Below are 19,212 nucleotides of genomic sequence, written 5' to 3'. Positions count from 1 at the left end.
CTAGACCTCATGTGGCTGGAGTGTGTCAGCAGTTCCTGCAAGAGGAAGGCATTGATGCTATGGACTGGCCCGCCCGTTCCCCAGACCTGAATCCAATTGAGCACATCTGGGACATCATGTCTCGCTCCATCCACCAACGCCACGTTGCACCACAGACTGTCCAGGAGTTGGCGGATGCTTTAGTCCAGGTTTGGGAGGAGATCCCTCAGGAGACCATCCGTCACCTCATCAGGAGCATGCCCAGGCGTTGTAGGGAGGTCATACAGGCACGTGGAGGCCACACACACTACTGAGCCTCATTTTGACTTGTTTTAAGGACATTACATAAAAGTTGGATCAGCCTGTAGTGTGGTTTTCCACTTTAATTTTGAGTGTGACTCCAAATCCAGACCTCTATGGGTTGATAAATTGGATTTCCATTGATTATTTTTGTGTGATTTTGTTGTCAGCACATTCAACTATGTAAAGAAAAAAGTATTTAATAAGATTATTTCTTTCATTCAGATCTAGGATGTGTTGTTTAAGTGTTCCCTTAATTTTTTTGAGCAGTGTATATTTATTTTAAGAATAAGAAATAAAAGTAACAAATAATTAAAGAGCAGCAGTAAAATAACAATAGCGATGCTATAAACAGGGGGCACTGGTACAGATTCAGTGTTTGGGGGCACCGGTTAGTCGAGGTAATTGAGGTAATATGTATATTTAGCTAGAGTTATTAAAGTGACTATGCATAGATAATAAGAGAGTAGCAGCGGTGTAAAGGGGGGAGGGGCAAGGCAAATTGTCCCTGTCCTGTTCAGGAGTCTTATGGCTTGGGGGTAGAAGCTGTTTAGAAGCTTCTTGGACCTAGACTTGGTGCTCCGGTACCACTTGCAAAACAGTAGCAGAGAGAACATTTTTGTTTTTACCATTTCTAGGGCCTTCCTCTGACATCGCCTGGTATAGAGGTCCTGGATGGCAGGATGCTTGGCCCCAGTGATGTACTGGGCCATACACACTACCCTCTGTAGTTCCTTGCGGTCGGAGGCTGAGCAGTTGCCATACCAGGCAGTGATGCAACCAGTCAGGATGCTCTTGTTGGTGCAGCTGTTGAACCTTTTGAGGATCTGAGGACCCATGACAAATCTTTTAAATCTCCTGAGGGGTAATAGGTTTTGACGTGCCCTCTTCACGAATGTCTAGGTGTGCTTGGACCATATTAATTTGTTGGTGATGTGGACACCAAGGAACTAGAAGCTCTCAACCTGCTCCACTACCGCCCAGTCGATGAGAATGGGGGTGTGCTCAGTCCTCCTTTTCCTGTTGTCCACAATCATCTCCTTTGTTTTGATCACATTGAGGGAGTGTTTGTTGTCCTGGCACCACACGGCCGGTCTCTGATGTTCTCCCTGTGGGATGTCTCATCGTTGTCGGTGATCAGGCCTACCACTGTTGTGTCGTTGGCAAACTTAATGATGGTGTTGGATTCATGCCTGGCCGTGTAGTCATGAGTGAACAAGGAGTACAGGAGGGGACAGAGCACGCACCCCTAAGTGGCCACCGTGTTGAGGATCAGATTGGAGGATGTGTTGTTACCTACCCTTACCACCTGGGAGCGGGCCGTCAGGAAGTGCAGGATCCAGCTGCAGAGGGAGGTGTTTAGGCCCAGGGTCCTTGGTGTTGAACGCTGAGCTGTAGTCAATTAATAGCTTTCTCACATACAGTGGGGGGGGGGAAAGTATTTGATCCCCTGCTGATTTTGTACGTTTGCCCACTGATAAAGAAAGGATCAGTCTATAATTTTAATGGTAGGTTTATTTGAACAGTGAGAGACAGAATAACAACCACAATATCCAGAAAAACGCATGTCAAAAATGTTATAAATTGATTTGGGAGTGCTCCTAACCGCACCTAACCGCAGCTTGTTACCTGTAAAAAAAGACACCTGTCCACAGAAGCAATCAATCAATCAGATTCCAAACTCTCCACCATGGCCAAGACCAAAGAACTCTCCAAGGATGTCAGGGACAACATTGTAGACCTACACAAGGCTGGAATGGGCTACAAGACCATCGCCAAGCAGCTTGGTGAGAAGGTGACAACATTTGGTGCGATTATTCGCAAATGGAAGAAACACAAAAGAACTGTCAATCTCCCTTGGCCTGGGGCTCCATGCAAGATCTCACCTCGTGGGGTTGCAATGATCATGAGAACGGTGAGGAATCAGCCGAGAACTACACAGGAGGATCTTGTCAATGATCTCAAGGCAGCTGGGACCATAGTCACCAAGAAAACAATTGGTAACACACTACGCCATGAAGGACTGAAATCCAGCAGCGCCCGCAAGGTCCCTCTGCTCAAGAATACATATACATGTCCGTCTGAAGTTTGCCAATGAACATCTGAATGATTCAGAGGACAACTGGTGAAAGTGTTGTGGTCAGATGAGACCAAATTGGAGTTCTTTGGCATCAACTCAACTCGCCGTGTTTGGAGGAGGAGGAATGCTGCCTATGACCCCAAGAACACCATCTCCACCGTCAAACATGGAGGTGGAAACATTATGCTGTGGGGGTGTTTTTCTGCTAAGGGGACAGGACAACTTCACCAAATCTTGGGTGAGAACATCCTTCCCTCAGCCAGGGCATTGAAAATGGGTCGTGGATGGGTATTCCAGCATGACAATGACCCAAAGCACACGGCCAAGGCAACAAAGGAGTGGCTTAAGAAGAAGCACATTAAGGTCCTGGAGTGGCCTAGCCAGTCTCCAGACCTTAATCCCATAGAAAATCTGTGGAGGGAGCTGAAGGTTCGAGTTACCAAACGTCAGCCTCGAAACCTTAACCTCCCTGGGCAAGGTGAGACGTTTGCGTCCCACCGAGTCAACAGCCAGTGGAATCGCGTGGCGCGAAATATGTGGCGCGAAAAAAACTAAAAAATGCTTTAACTTCAATTTCTCAAACATATGACTATTTTACACCATTTTAAAGACAAGACTCTCGTTAATCTAACCACATTGTCCGATTTAAAAAAGGCTTGACAGCGAAAGCAAAACATTAGATTATGTCAGGAGAGTACCCTACCAAAAATAATCACACAGCCATTTTCAAAGCAAGCATATGTCACAAAAAACAAAACCACATCTAAATGCAGCACTAACCTTTGATGATCTTCATCAGATGACACTCCTAGGACATTATGTTATATAATACATGCATGTTTTGTTCAATCAAGTTCATATTTATATCAAAAACCAGCTTTTTACATTAGCATGTGATGTTCAGAACTAGCATACCCACCGCAAACTTCCGGTGAATTTACTAAATTACTCACGATTAACGTTCACAAAATACATAATTATTTTAAGAATTATAGACACAGAACTCCTTTATGCAATCACGGTGTCAGATTTTAAAATAGCTTTTCGGCGAAAGCACATTTTGCAATATTCTAAGTGCATAGCCCGGCCATCAAGGCTAGCTAATTTGACACCCACCAAGTTTGGCCCTCACCAAACTCAGATTTACTATAAGAAAAATTGAATTACCTTTGCTGTTCGTCAGAATGCACTCCCAGGACTTCTACTTCAACAACAAATGTTGTTTTGGTTCCAAATAATCCATAGTTATATTCAAATACCTCTGTTTTGTTCGTGCGTTCAAGTCAGTATCCGAAGGGTGAGCGCATTTCATGACAAAACATTTCAAAATATTCCATTACTGTACTTCGAAGCATGTCAAACGCTGTTTAAAATCAATTTGTATGCTATTTTTCTCGTAAAATAGCGATAATATTCCAACCGGGCGACGTTGTATTCATTCAAAGGCTGAAAGAAAAGAATTGAGAATTCTCATGAACGCGCATCTCCAGTGTCACTGTTCCTAGCCTAACCACTCACAAACAGAGCTGCTGTACTTCGCCCAGAGACTGCAGACACCCCATTACACTTTCTGGCACCTTCTGAGAGCCAATGGAAGCCTTAGAAAATGTCATGTTACAGCAGAGATGCTGTATTTTCGATAGAGATGCCACAGAAGGAGAACAAATTGTCAGACAGGGCACTTCCTGTATGAAATCTTCTCAGGTTTTGGCCTGCCATATGAGTTCTGTTATACTCACAGACACCATTCAAACAGTTTTAGAAACTTTAGAGTGTTTTCTATCCAAATCTACTAATTATATGCATATTCTCATTTCTGGGCAAGAGTAGTAACCAGTTTAAATCGGGTACGCTTTTTGAAAGCGGCAGCTCTACCCTTTAGCTCAGTGTGGATGTTGGCTTCTGGTTGGGGTATGTACACTACCGTTCAAAAGTTTGGGGTCACTTAGAAATGTCCTTGTTTTTTTTAAAGAAAAACACCTTTTTTTTGTCCATTAAAGTAACATAAAATTGATCAGAAATTGTGTCGACATTGCTAATGTTGAAAATGGCTATTGTAGCTGGAAACGTCAGATTTTTTTTAAATGGAATATCTACATAGGGGTACAGATGCCCATTATCAGCAACCATCACTCATGTGTTCTAATGGCATGTTGTGTTAGCTAATCCAATTTTATCATTTTAAAAGGCTAATTGATCATTAGAAATCCCTTTTGCAATTATGTTAGCACAGCTGAAAACGGTTGTTCTGATTTAAGAAGCAATCAAACTGGCCTTCTTTAGAATGGTTGAGTATCTGGAGCATCAGCCTTTGTGGGTTTGATTACAGGCTTAAAATGCCAGAAACAAAGTACTTTCTTCTGAAACTCATCAGTCTATTCTTGTTCTGAGAAATGAAGGCTATTCCATGTGAGAAATTGCCAAGAAACTGAAGATCTCGTACAACGCTGTGTACCACTCCCTTCACAAAACAGCACAAACTGGCTCTAAACAGAATAGAAAGAGGAGTGGGAGGCCCCGGTGCACAACTGAGCAAGAGGACAAGTACATTAGTGTCTAGTTTGAGAAACGGATGCCTCACAAGTCCTCAACTGGCAGCTTCATTAAATAGTACTCGCAAAACACCAGTCTCAACATCAACAGTGAAGAGGCGACTACGGGAAGCTGGTCTTCTAGTCAGAGTTGCAAAGAAAAAGCCATATGTCTGTCCAGTTTCTATGTTCTTTTGCCCATCCTAATCTTTTATTTTTATTGGTCAGTCCGAGATATGGCAACGCACTGGGGGACATTATCCTATACCAATATAGGGTTAATGATATAATAACCAAAACAGAGCTAGCCAGATCACAATAGCTAGCTCGCAGTTGAAACTACTAATTAGCATAACCATAAATATGACATTATCTTCAGAGTGCATCTTCAGACCAGATATGAAATATGTACTAACATGGCTAACACAATGAAAGCTAACTGGTGGGAAAACACAAGGATGGCTGGAACTTTATCTCACTTGACTACTCACGAGCTGACCTTCTCTGAGCTGGAGATCGCACAGTATGCTCTGCTCCACTTCACTGGTGGGCGGAGCTCCAGCTCTGATATGATGAACTAACATTATTGAAATGATTACCTACACATACTTCAGACTTTTGTACTACCACCCCTGAATTCACTATGTTAATTCACTCCTAAGAAAGTCTCAATACTTAACTTGACTATCTTAACTCTGACTTACCTCTTACATATATATCTTACCCAGACCTAACAGACATGATACGAGATGTCTAGGGGTGTTTAGCCGCTCCATCAACAGAGGGCCTGGCTAGGTATAACCAGTAATAACAAAAAAACTCTAGTCCCGTACATAAATAATGGAAAGGGTTCTCTGCTCAAGAGGAGAAGAGGAGCTGCTGTCCGTAACAGCCGGGCGTAGCTACAGCTCTAATATGATTAACTACAAATACTTCACAGCCTTTTGTACACTATGAGACTCAAAAATGTAGCTTAGGTGCATCCTGTTTCCACTGATCATCCTTCAGATGTTTCTACAACTTGATTGTGGAGTCCACCTGTGGTAAATTCAATTGATTGGACATGATTTGGAAAGGGACACACCTGTCTCTATAAGGTCCCACAGTTGACAGTGAATGTCAGAGCAAAAACCAAACCATGAGGTTGAAGGAATTGTCCAGATAGCTCCGAAACAGAATTGTGTCTAACCACAGATCTGGGTAAGGGTACCAAAACATTTCTGCAGCATTTAAGGTCCCCAAGAACACAGTGACCTCCATCATTCTTAAATGGAAGAAGTTTGGAACCACCAAGACTCTTCCTAGAGCTGTCCGCTCGTCCAAACTGAGCAATCTGGGGGAATGGAAGGCATCAGGGTTGTGACCAAGAACCCAATTTTCACTCTGACAGAGCTCCAGGGTTCCTCTGTGGAGACGAGAGAACCTTCCAGAAGGATAACCATCTCTACAGCACTACACCAATCAGGCCTTTATTGTAGAGTGGCCAGATAGAAGCCACTCCTCAGTAAAAGGTACTTTACAGCCTACTTGGAGTTTGCCAATAGGCACCTAAAGGACTCTAAGAAAATGGGAAACAAGATTTGCCCTGAATGCCAAGCGTCACGTCTGGAGGAAACCTGGCATCGTCCCTACGCTGTAGCACAATGGTGGCAGCATCATGATGTGGAGGTGTTTTTCACCGGCAGGGACTGGGAGACTAGTCAGAATCGAGGGAAAGATGAACAGAGCAAAGCAAAGAGACCCTTGATGAAAACCTGCTCCAGAGCGCTCAGGACCTCAGACTGGGGTGAAGGAAATAAGCAGGAATAATTAGCAGGAAATAAACTCTAAAACAAACCAAAACAATACTTAGGGCCCCTAAAAGGCTAGGGCTGACTGCGGCCCCTCATCAGCCACTGCGGCCCCTCATGATGAGTTCAGATTTTTCATGGCTCCCACCCACATCAAAGTTTTCCATCCTTGCATTATTACAATGAGAATACTCTAATCTGGTTGTATTGACGTTGTTGCATATTTCCAGTATTAAACAATGCTGGAGAATGACTGTAGGTGTACTAACTGCATGCTCTTGTCTGTGGATGAGCCAACAAACAATATGCAAAAGATCCATTTATTTTCTTTTTCATCACTGTTGTCATTTCTGTTTACAGCGAACATGTCTCACACAGACATCCATATCTGTTATGTCTCACACTGTGGCTCTGTTTCTCCCTCAGTCCAACAACCTGTCCCTGGATTGTTTGTTTTTTAATCAGTCCACCATTGTAGAGCAGTGATTTATGATGTATATTAAACAATATATGAATAGTTGTGTGTTCTTTTGTATGCAGCACTATTGGGAGGAGATGTATTAAGTTGAGGATGAGCGAGGACAGAGTGGATGTGTTTTGATATTTTATATTGTGTTTTGAATGATTATACGTAAGAGCAGACAGTCTTACTCTTAAAAGATTATTGCCCACGGTTTGTTTATACTGATTTATCTGGCTTTTGACTATGGAACAGCATTCTGATGCGTTTTTGTTTTAACCCTCAGTGAATGCTGCCTGTGCTATAGTTATTATTATTCTGTAATGACCATTTTAACAATGTAATTTCTCACCATGAAAAGTAAATGCCAGGGAAGTAGGCCTGTAAACCCAAAATGACATATGTTGAAGTATGTCATATTCAACTTACAATGCATTGCAAACAATATCAATAAGGTAATAGCATAAGATAAAAGGTGTCAGTACTCTCACATTAAAGTCTTCTTTAGTCTTTAATCACAGCTCTTCAATCATAATCATGAAAAAGACTGATCTAGTGATTGAAGTGGTTTGATGTGTGACGGACCAAGGCTACCCTGCCTCATTAGAGGCAGTTAAGTAAGGAGAAATTAGCTTTGGCTCTAAATCTCACTCAACCAGCACACACTGGAGCCTATAATGCACATCTAATTGCTAATAAAAACACTGAACGCAATGAGTGGTCGCCAATTTGAGTGTGAATAACGTCTCTACTATTCTCTTCAGTATCCCAGTGGTCAAATCTGGTTGAAATTGGCTCATTACAACTAGCATTACAGCTGATGTTATTTCAACAAGTGTTTCCCACTGGGTTTCTGAATAGAATGTATGCATTTGTTTTCCTGCTGAAGATGAGGGTTGTGATTTTTAATTTCTACTATCACAGGATCGTAATGTAGTCCCTTATAGCTCAGTTGGTAGAGAATGGCGCTTGCAATGCCAGGGTTGGGGGTTTGATTCCTAAAGGGGACCACTATGAAAATGTATGGACCCAATACTGTAAGTCGCTCTAGATAAGAGCGTCTGCTAAAATGGAAACAATTAAATGTAACGTTTGCTGTGTTGGATTGTACTACCATACTCTACTGTATAATCTTTACTTGTAATTGTGTTGGTTGTACTACTATGCTCTACAGTATAATCTTTACTTGTGAATGTGTTTGTTGTACAGTACTACTATTCTCTACAGTATAATCTTTACTTGTGAATGTGTTTGTTGTACAGTACTACTATTCTCTACAGTATAATCTTTACTTGTAAATGTGTTGTTTGCAGAGTCTGACGTGGCAAGGTTTGACGGCAGCAGCTGCTTGATCTACAGGTTCAGCCCTAACCCAACACCAAGTCAAACAGCCAAAGACACCATCTCTTTGAAGTTCAAAACCCTGCAGAACTCTGGGACCTTGATACACACAGAGGGACAAGATGATCACACCCTCACGCTGGAGTTACACAAAGGAAAACTTTTACTCCATCTCAGAAAAGGTACAGTGGCCTCTAGTACAATAAAATCCATTCATCTCTCATGTCCTTTATGACGTTCACTCTACTTTTTTATGATAAATAGTTTTCACAGTTTAGAGTGTGTTTGGAGCTGACCCAGCATTTTAGGGGATTAGCCTACCATAGTAAAAATGTTACATCAACTACTATACTTACTACGATGCACAGCAGAGATGGACAGAAAGTTTCATGTTTACCAGGCATAAGTGGGGCTAAACTTCAGGTGGTGTTATGTTCTCAGCTAGCCAGACTGTCCAAGGAATCAACATATGGTGCACCTCTTAGCAGGACCATCTGTCTGTTGCATACCACTAGGGTAGAGAGAGAGACACCTCTCTATCTTCACAGGGAGGTTAGTACAGTTGATATCCACTAAGCACTATCAGCACACGGAGCACACCCACACACAAACTCACACACATACACTGTACTATCAGCACACTAAACGTGTCTAATACACTGCAGACCTACACATAATTATTGAGACACTTACGATAATTTAGGACTATAATAAATTCTGCAACTACTGAATGATTTAAGGCAGGATACCTTATTGCTGCAATCTGCAGTTTGCTGTATACTGTAGTCAGTTACTTAGGTTATCCAATCCAAAACCCAATAAAGGGTCTTTACTGTGGGATGCTCTGCTATTCGTTATTAGTGGAATAAAATGAAAACCCCACCATTTGTCACTGGAATAACATGATTGTCAACATAAGAAGAGGAAATGAAAACAGCAGGTGACCGACTGGACCTGTGCCAAAACAGAATAAAAGGCAAAAAACAATCATAGTTTATCAAACTAGTTGAAGGGATCAAAATTGTCTGCTGCACTTAATCAATCCAAATGGCCATAGACTACAGTATAACATTTTACACTACATGATGAATAAGGCCATACTGAAGGCCGGTCTCCTTGTCTGATCATCTTCTGCACATTTCAAAAACTCAGTTTATGAGAGTTTATATCCAGTTTTTATTTAACATTTATATATTTAACCAGGTTTAACCATTGATGGCAAGATCTGGGGTTTCTACATGTATAGAAATTCCATTCATAACGCTTATAGGCAATCCGCTAGGCAAGTTAGGTTTTCTCTCTAGGGCCTAGAGTCTAGGCACTGCCGTTTCTGTCTAGCTAGACCTCTCCAATACACTGAATTCCCTCAACAGCAGCTCCAGATTTCCCTGCAATAGCTGTTCTCTTCTACACAATGTGATTGAATGACGCTGATAGTCAACTAGCCGACAGTAAACCACCGTTAGTGCTGTCATTTTTAAAGGAAAGCTCAGAGGGAGAAAATGAAAACCATCCGTTGTTATGACGGACGAGAGATTATGTCATTCTGTTTATCTTGATATGGACTGGCGCTTACAAAAGAACTGCGGCTCTCCCTCAATCAAAGCGTTTTGTCGGGACGCTCTCCCCCTCTCCGTATTTTACATCACCCTTTCTCTCCTTCCCTCTGCCTCTCTATTTCTCTTTCCCTTCACTGTTGTTCTCTTTCCCTCTTCAAATCAAAATCAAATGTTGTTGGTCACGAATACAACAGGTGTAGACTTTACTGTGAAATGCTTACTTACAAGCCCATTCCCAACAATGCAGAGTTAAAAAGTAAGAAAAATATTTGCTAAAGGAAATATTAACACAATAAAAACCAATAATGAGGCTATATACAAGGAGTACCAGTACAGAGTCAATTTGCAGGGGTACCAGGTAGTTGAGGTCATTGAGTTAATACAGTATGTACATGTAGGTACTGTAGTGGTAAAAGTAACTAGGCGATCAGGATAATTAATAAACAAAGTAGCATCAGCATGTGTGAAGAGTGTGAGCGTGTGTGGCGTCAATATGCATGTGTTGTGTGAGAGTGATTATATTTAATGTGTGTGCATGTGTGTGTTGGAGTGTCAGAATAGTATGTGTGAGTGTGTGGGTAGAGTCTAGTGAGTGTACATAGAGTCAGGGCAAGAGAGTCAGTGCATGAAAAATTTTATAATAAAGGGGGTCAATGTAAATAGTCTGGGTAGCCTTTTGATTAGCTGTTCAGCAGTCTTATGGCACTCTGGTACCACTTGCCGTGCGGTAGCAGTAAGAACAGTCTATTACTTGGGTGGCTGGAGTCTTTGACAATTTTTAAGCCCTTCCTCTGACAACGCCTGGTATAGAGGTCCTGGAAGGCAGGGAGTTCGGCCCCAGTGAGGTACTGCCCTCTGTTGCACCTTCCGGTCAGATGCCGAGCAGTTGCTATACCAAGTGGTGATGCAGCCAGTCAAGATGCTCTAAATGGTGCAGCTATAGAACATTTTGAGGATCTTAGGGCCCATGCAAATCTTTTCATTCTCCTGAGGGGGAAGATGCGTTGTCGTACCTCTTCACGACTGTGTTGGTATGATTGGACCAGGATAGGACCTTAGTGATGTGGACACCGAGGAATTTTAAACTCTCGACCCAATCCACTACAGCCCTGTCGATATGAATAGGGGTGTGTTCGCCCTCCATTTCCTGTAGTCCAGATCAGTTCCTTTGTCTGGCCGATGTTGAGGGAGATGTTGTACTGGCACCACACTGGCAGGTTTTTGACCTCTTCCTTATAGGCAGTCTCATCGTCGTTGGTGATTAGGCCTACCACCGTCGTGTTGTCTGCAAACTTAATGATGGTGTTGGGTGAACAGGGAGTAAAGGGAGTACAGGAGGGGACTGAGGTGCTCCCATGAGAGCGAGGAGAGCGAGGAGTTCCAGGGTCCTTAGCTTAATGAGGAGCTTGGAGAGCACTATGGTTTTGAATGCTGAGCTGTAGTCAATGAACATCATTCTCACCTAGTTGTTCCTTTTGTCCAGGTGGGAAAGGGCAGTGTGGAGTGCGATTGCTTCATCTCTGGACCTGTTGGGGCAGTATGCAAATTGGAGTCGGTACAGGGTTTCTGGGATGATGGTGTTGATGTCAGATATGACCACCCTTTTGAAGCATTTCATGGCTACAGATGTGAGTGCTATGGGGCAGTAGTCATTTAGAAAGGTTACCTTGGTTTTCTTGGGCATAGGGACTATGGTGGTTTGCTTGAAACATGTAGGTATTACAGACTGAGTCAGGGAGAGATTGAAAATGTCATTGAAGACACTTGCCAGCTGGTCAACACATGTTTTGAGTACGCGTCCTGGTAATCCATCTGGCCCTGCAGACTTATGAATGTTAAGCTGTTTAAAGGTTTTACTCACATCTGCTATGGAGAGCATGATCATACTGTTGTCCGGAACAGCTGGTGCTCTCACGCATGATTCAGTGTTGCTTGTCTCGAAGCGAGCATAGAAGGCATTTAGGTTGTCTGGTAGGCTTACTGGGTAGCTCTCGGCTGGGTTTTCCTTTGTAATCCATGATAGTTTGCAAGCCCTGCCACATCCAACAAGCATCAGAGCCGGTGTAGTAGGATTCGATCTTGGTCCTGTATTCATGCTAATCATGTTTGATGGTTTGTTGGAGGGCATAGTGGGATTTCTTATAAATGTCCGGATTGGTGTCCCGCTCCTTGAAAGCAGCAGCTCTAGCTTTTAACTCAGTGCAGATGTTGCCTGTAATCCATGGCTTCTGGTTGGGATATGTACGTACCATCACTGTGGGGAAGACGTCATCGATGCACTTATTAATGAAGCCGTTGACTGATGTGTTAAACTCCTCAATGCCATCGGATGAATCTTGGAACATATTCCAGTCTGTGCTAACGAAACAGTCCTGTAGCTTAGCATCCACGTCATCTGACCACTTCTAAATTGAGTGTGTCATTGGTACTTCCTGTTTGAGTTTTTGCTTGTAAGCAGGAATCAGGAGGATAGACTTATGGTCAGATTTGCCAAATAGAGGGCAACAGAGAGCTTTGTGTGCGTCTCTGTGTGTGGAGTGAAGGTGGTCCAGAGTTTTTTTTTTTTTTTTTGCACACATGATATGCTGGTAGAAATGAGGTAAAATGGATTTCAGTTGATTACCTTGTTATTTGTCATCTGTAGCTCAGTTGGTAGAGCATGGCACTTGCAACAGAGGGAAAGTGGGTTCAATTCCCGAGAAGGCCCATACATAAAATGTATGCACGCATGATTGTAAGTCGCTTTGGATAAAAGTGTCTGCTAAATAGCATATATTATTTATCAGTGTTTTTTTCTAATTTTTACAACTATCCTCTCTCCCCTCTCCCCTTCCCCCTCTCCCCTTCCCCCTCTCTCCTTCCCCCTCTCTCCCTCCCCTCTCTTTCCAATTTGTTTCATGCAGTAATTTACCAATGTAAGCTCTGTCTGTCTCTTTCACTGCCTTTCTCTTCTCTCTCACATGAATGTAATGTTGTGTCTATTGAATTAGTGTGACTCTTCCTCGGTTTTAATGCAAGGTTGAATTATCTGCATAATTTAGGTCAGTACCTCTCTGACTGTGTATTAGATCTGAAGCTATGATTAGCAGCCATTTATTCAAGAGTCAAATCCTGATACGAAACAGTCCCAATACAGGACAGCATTGACATTGAGTCCTCTATACAGGATAGTAAAAGTGCCGCGAAAGCAACAGTGACCGGTATACTGTACCTCTCGTACCTTCAATGTTGATGGATGTCACAATATGACCATAACAATGTAGAGTAGACAGAGATGGTTATCTGGGGGGATTGACCTCTCTGCAGTTTACTATTGCCTTGTAACTCGTGTCATTCCCTTGTCAAGAAGCTTTCTCTGCGCAGTTTGTGTTACTGTGATGGCTAGCCTTAAATTAAACGCTGGTCTCCTTGGTTGCGTCCTAGATGGCACCCTATTCCCTTATGTAGTGCACTTCTTTAGACCAAGTAGTGCACTATAGTATATTGCAGTCCTGGTCTTCCTCTTTGAGGTAATCAGTGAGTTCCGTTTGTAAGAGGGCCTTATCACGGCTGTGTGAGGGAGAGTGAGGGAGGGTGGCAGGGTCTTGTAATGGCAGTGTGAGGGAGGAATGGGTGGCGGGCCATTCTTCCTCTGCTTCTCTGAGGATTGGGGAAAGGACAGATTTCCAGTGCTATAGGTGCACACTGCACTTTTAAGCTGTGACTATACAGGCTCTTGCAGGAACCCTCTATAGAGAACATGGAGAACTACTATAGCACTATACAAATGCCACCCCCTGTATCTGCTCTGTCAGTTACGTTCAAACATGTATGCATGTGCATGCTCACAAACTCACACGCATACATACACAGACACTCAAACAACAAGTACGCACACAAACAAATACATATGGCTTTGTTGTGAAAATGGGTAAATATTGAATTCTCTACACATAACCTATACACCTATTGTTGAGGAAAACCACAATACCATTCTTCCACATACACTCTGCCCATACATCTATCCAAACACGCAAATACAGTATATGTACAAGCACAGCCATACTGTATGTACACACAGTTGCAACAAAGCTTTGGTCCAAGGCTTTTCATGAGGCAAGCCTGTGCAATCAATATGGCTGCAGTGATCACATTGAAAAACATAGGCTGTTCACCCTCCAAGGAGCAGACAGCCACAAGCTGTTTGCAGCAACTTTGCTGCCTGTATGTGGAAATGAATGAAAGAAATGGATTGCCAAGATTTATTTCAGGTATCCAAAACCATTCCATTCCCTCTGTAGTTTACATTAATCAAAATGCCTGTTTATATTGTGAACCATTGGCTCATATTTCACTCCAATTCTTAACTGTCAACTGTAATATTTATTGGATGCAAATATATGAGGGTCAATGTGACCTGCTCCAGTGCATTCTGAAAGTGGGTTGATAACTGTAACCAACTGAGTTGAGATTATGTCAGCCACACAAGAGGTTGGTGGCACCTTAATTGGGGAGAACGGGCTCGTGGTAATGACTGGAGCGGAATTAGTGGAATGGCATCAAATGCATCAAACACATGGTTTCCAGGTGTTTGATGCCGTTCCATTTGCTCCGTTCCAGGCATTATTACGAGTTCTTCTCCCCTCAGAAAACTCCACTGTTCAGCCATAAATATTGTGGGTTACATACTGTAAATTCACAGAGGTATATTGAGGATAGTTTTGTGAACTAAAATAGAAAAGCATTTTGCTCTGGCCAATAGGACTGTCAGTCAGTCAGGCTGTTTGTTTGTATTGGTACCCGTTCCATGTCATTATGTTCACTTTGCAGAACGAGAACCAACTTTCTTACTGTCTGTGTACTAATCAATATAACAAACAACCCGTTTTATTATAAAGCAATAAGGCTCGAGGGGGCGTGGTATATGGCCAATATACCACGGTAAGGGCTGTTCTTAGGTACGACGCAACACGGAGGGCCTGGATACAGCCCTTAGCCGTGGTATATTGGCCATATATCACAAACCCCAGAGGTGCCTTATTGCTATTTTAAACTGGTTACCAACGTAATTAGAGCAGTAAAAATACATGTTTTGTCATACCCGTGATATACCACGGCTGTTAGCCAATGAAATCAAGTCAAATCTAATTTTATTTGTCACATGCATCGAAAACAACAGGTGTAGACATTAGTGAAATGCTTACTTACAAGCCCTTAACCTCTCTGGGACATGTGGGACACTAGCGTACACACTATCAACAGCCAGTGAAAAAGCAGGGCGGCAAATTCAAAACAACAAAAATCTCATAATTAAAATTTCTCAAACATACAAGTATTGTACACCATTTTAAAGATAAGATTCTCCTTAATCCAACCACAGTGTCCGATTTCAAAAAGGCTTTACGGCGAAAGCATAACATTAGATTATGTTAGGACAGCGCCTAAACAAGAAAAACCACACAGCCGTTTTCCAAGCAAGGAGAGGCATCACAAAAACCAGAAATACAGCTAAAATTAATCACTAACCTTTGATGATCTTCATCAGATGACACTCCCAGGACTCAATGTTACACAATACATGTATGTTTTGTTCGATAAAGTTCATATTTATATCCATAAACCCCATTTTACATTGGCGCATGATGTTCAGAAAATGTATTCCCTCCAAAACTGTCGGTGAATGAGCACATAAATTTACAAAAATACTCATCATAAACGTTGACAAGATTTACAACAGTTATTGAAAGAATTATAGATACACTTCTCCTTAATGCAACCACTGTGTCAGATTTTAAAATAGCTTTACGGCAATAGCACATTTTTCAATATTCTGAGTACAGAGCTCAACCATCAAAGCAAGCTATACTGTTACCCGCCAAGTGCTGGAGTCAACAAAACTCAGAATTAGATTAGTATTATAAATCTTCACTTACCTTTGCTGATCTTCGTCGGAATGCACTCCCAGGACTCCCACTTCCACAAGAAATGTTTGTTTTGTTCGATAAACTCCATATTTATGTCCAAATACCTCCGTTTTGTTCGCGCGTTCAGATCACTAATCCAAAGGCATAACGCGCGAGCGCAAAACCAGAGACAAAGTCAAATAGTGCCATTACCATTCATAGAAACATGTCAAACGATGTTTACAATCAATCCTTAGGGTCTTTTTAACATAAATCTTCGATAATATTCCAACCGGACAATAGCGTATTCATTACAGAGGAAAAAGAAGGAAGGGTGCGCCTGTGTACCCGCGCAGTAAACAACTCGTTGGTCCCAGGCTTGAGTCAGCTCCTATTCTCTGCCCAGTAACAGTAGAAGCATAAAACAAGGTTCTAAAGACTGTTGACATCTAGTGGAAGCCTTAGGAAGTGCAAAATGACCCCACAGACACTGTAGTTTGAATAGGGATTAGATAGAAAAACTACAAGCCACTTCCTGGTTGGATTTTTTCTTAGGTTTTTGCCTGCCATATGAGTTCTGTTATACTCACAGACATCATTCAAACAGTTTTAGAAACTTCATAGTGTTTTCTATCCAAATCTACGAATAATATGCATATCCTACCTTCTGGACCCGAGTAGCAGGCAGTTTAATTTGGGCACATTATTTCTGAATACTGCCCCCTGTCACCAAGAAGTTAACCAACAATGCAGTTTTAAGAAAAATACCCCAAAATAAGAAGAAATAAAGTAACAAATAACTAAAGAGCAGCAGTAAAATAACAAAAGCGAGGCTATATACAGGGGGTACCGGTACAGAGTCAATGTGCGGGGGCACAGGTTAGTCAAGGTAATTGAGGTAATATATACATGTGGGTAGAGTTATTAAAGTGATTTATGCATAGATAATAACAGAGTAGCGGCAGCGTAAAAGGGGGGGGGGCAATTCAAGTAGTCTGGGTAGCCGTTTGATTAGATGTTCAGTAGTATTATGGCTTGGGGGTAGAAGCTGTTTAGAAGCCCCTTGGACCTAGACTTGGCGCTCCGGTACCACTTACCATGCGGTAGCAGAGAGAACAGTCTATGACTAGGGTGGCTAGTTTGACCAGCTGGCAAGTATCATTTTTAGGGCCTTCCTCTGATATGGTAAAGCGGTCCTGGATGGCAGGAAGCTTGGCCCCAGTGATGTACTGGGCCGTACGCACTACCCTCTGTAGTGCCTTGCGGTCGGAGGCTAAGCAGTTGCCATACCAGGCAGTGATGCAACCAGTCAGGGTACTCTCGATGGTGCTGCTGAAGAACCTTTTGAGGATCTGAGGACCCATGACAAATCTTTTCAGTCTCCTGAGGGGAATAGCTTTTGACGTACCCTCTTCACGACTGTCTTGGTGTGCTTGGACCATGTGAGTTTGTTGGTGATGTGGACACCAAGGAAGCACTACAGCTCTATAGCTCCACTACAGCCCCGTCGATGAGAATGGGGGCGTGCTCGGTCCTCCTTTTCCTGTAGTCCACAATCATCTCCTTTGTCTTGATCACGTTGAGAGAGAGGTTGTTGTCCTAGCACCACATGGCCAGGTCTCTGGCCTCCTCCCTATAAGCTGTCTCGTCATTGTTGGTGTTCAGGCCTACCACTGTTGTGTAATCGGCAAACTTAATGATGGTGTTGGAGTCATGCCTGGCTGTGTAGTCATGAGTGAACAGGGAGTACAGGAGGGGACTGAGCACGCACCCCTGAGGGGCCCCCGTGTTAAGGATCAGCGCTGCGGATGTGTTCTTACCTACCCTTACCATCTGGGGCGGCCCGTCAGGAAGTCCAGGATCCAGTTGCAGATGGAGGTGTTTAGTCCCAGGGTCCTTAGCTTAGTGATGAGCTTTGAGGGCACTATGGTGTTGAACGCTGAGCTGTAGTCAATGAATAGCATTCTCACATAGGTGTTCCTTTTGTCCAGGTGGGAAAGGGCAGTGTGGAGTGCAATAGAGATTGCATTATCTGTGGATCTGTTTGGGCGGTATGCAAATTGAAGTGGGTCTAGGGTTTCTGGATAATGGTGTTGATGTGAGCCATGACCAGCCTTTCAAAGCACTTCATGGCTACAGACGTGAGTGCTACGGGTCGGTATTAATTTAGGCAGGTTACCTTAGTGTTCTTGGGCACAGGGACTATTGTGGTCTGCTTGAAACATGTTGGTATTACAGACTCAGATAGGGAGAGGTTGAAAATGTCAGTGAAGACACTTGCCAGTTGGTCAGTGCATTCTCGGAGTACACGTCCTGGTAATCAGTCTGGCCCTGTGGCCTTGTAACGGCAGCCATCCTCTCCGGCTCCATCTTACATCATTCAGGGCTCGACCAACCCAGATTATAATGTCTGATGTACCACGGCTGTCAGCCAATCAGGGTTCGAACCAGACGGTTTATTATAATCAATATAACATGTGATCAGTTTTCCGCTGAAAGTACAGTGATAATATCACACTCATATTATCAGTCAGAACATTTCAACATGCTTCTCCTTCATCATGCTTAATGACTTTAAGTTTGTCAATGATTACATGTAGACCTATTACATTTTTATGGTTCACTGAACCAAGCACAAGGTGTATTCCGTGCCATGTACTGTAGCTGGATAGCTGCTGTTTTCAGCTCGTTTTGCACAATTGATTGTAGGTTATGTATATGTAGTGTCTTAGAGCAAGTGTTTACGATCACAGCAATATGAGTATGACATGTTGAAATAATTTAAACGGCCTGTATCTAGATAAGATTATTTTTCTGCCATCATTGGTAATCTTAAAGTTGCAGCAAACGACAGTAACATGTGCTATACAATTAAGTTATGCTGTTTTCAGGTTGTCCCCCTGAGTACTCCAGTTTATTCTCCATCAAATATAGTGAGATTATATGAGACCGATTGTTCAGAGACACAAGGCATTCACTACCCAACCTTAGGAAGGGCTATGGCTTTCATGGTGGTCCCTTTAAATAAGACCTCTGCATTTCCGCTGGTCAACAGCAGACGTACGTAAAACGGCAGTTTTCAGACGGCCATTTAGACAAATGATTTTGTGTAGATAATATAGAGTGGCTGTACTTTACTGTGTGCCCATCTATTTTTCTATCTCCTTTAGCATCACTGTGCCTAGGCAGAATTTCACCAGCATGGTTTATGTAAGTGTTACGTCTCAAATGGGCCTTGGTCAAAAGTAGTACACTATATATAAAGTATAGATCAAATCAAATTTTATTTG

General features: G+C 42.6%; 1 protein-coding gene across 3 annotated transcripts in view; it reads left to right on the top strand.

Annotated features, from left to right (window-relative positions):
- The window catches only part of LOC115149369 (contactin-associated protein-like 4), a 203,596-nt gene that overhangs the window by 81,565 nt on the left and 102,819 nt on the right, over positions 1 to 19,212 (top strand). For all 3 annotated transcript variants that reach the window (XM_029692183.1, XM_029692184.1, XM_029692182.1), the window contains exon 5: positions 8,454 to 8,663. In XM_029692183.1, the coding sequence (XP_029548043.1) occupies positions 8,454 to 8,663 (210 nt within the window). The remainder of the gene's footprint in view (positions 1 to 8,453; positions 8,664 to 19,212) is intronic.

Source organism: Salmo trutta, chromosome 15 (genome assembly GCF_901001165.1).
Source record: "Salmo trutta chromosome 15, fSalTru1.1, whole genome shotgun sequence".
Classification (NCBI taxonomy): domain Eukaryota; kingdom Metazoa; phylum Chordata; class Actinopteri; order Salmoniformes; family Salmonidae; genus Salmo; species Salmo trutta.
This window is presented reverse-complemented; position numbering and strand designations above follow the sequence as displayed.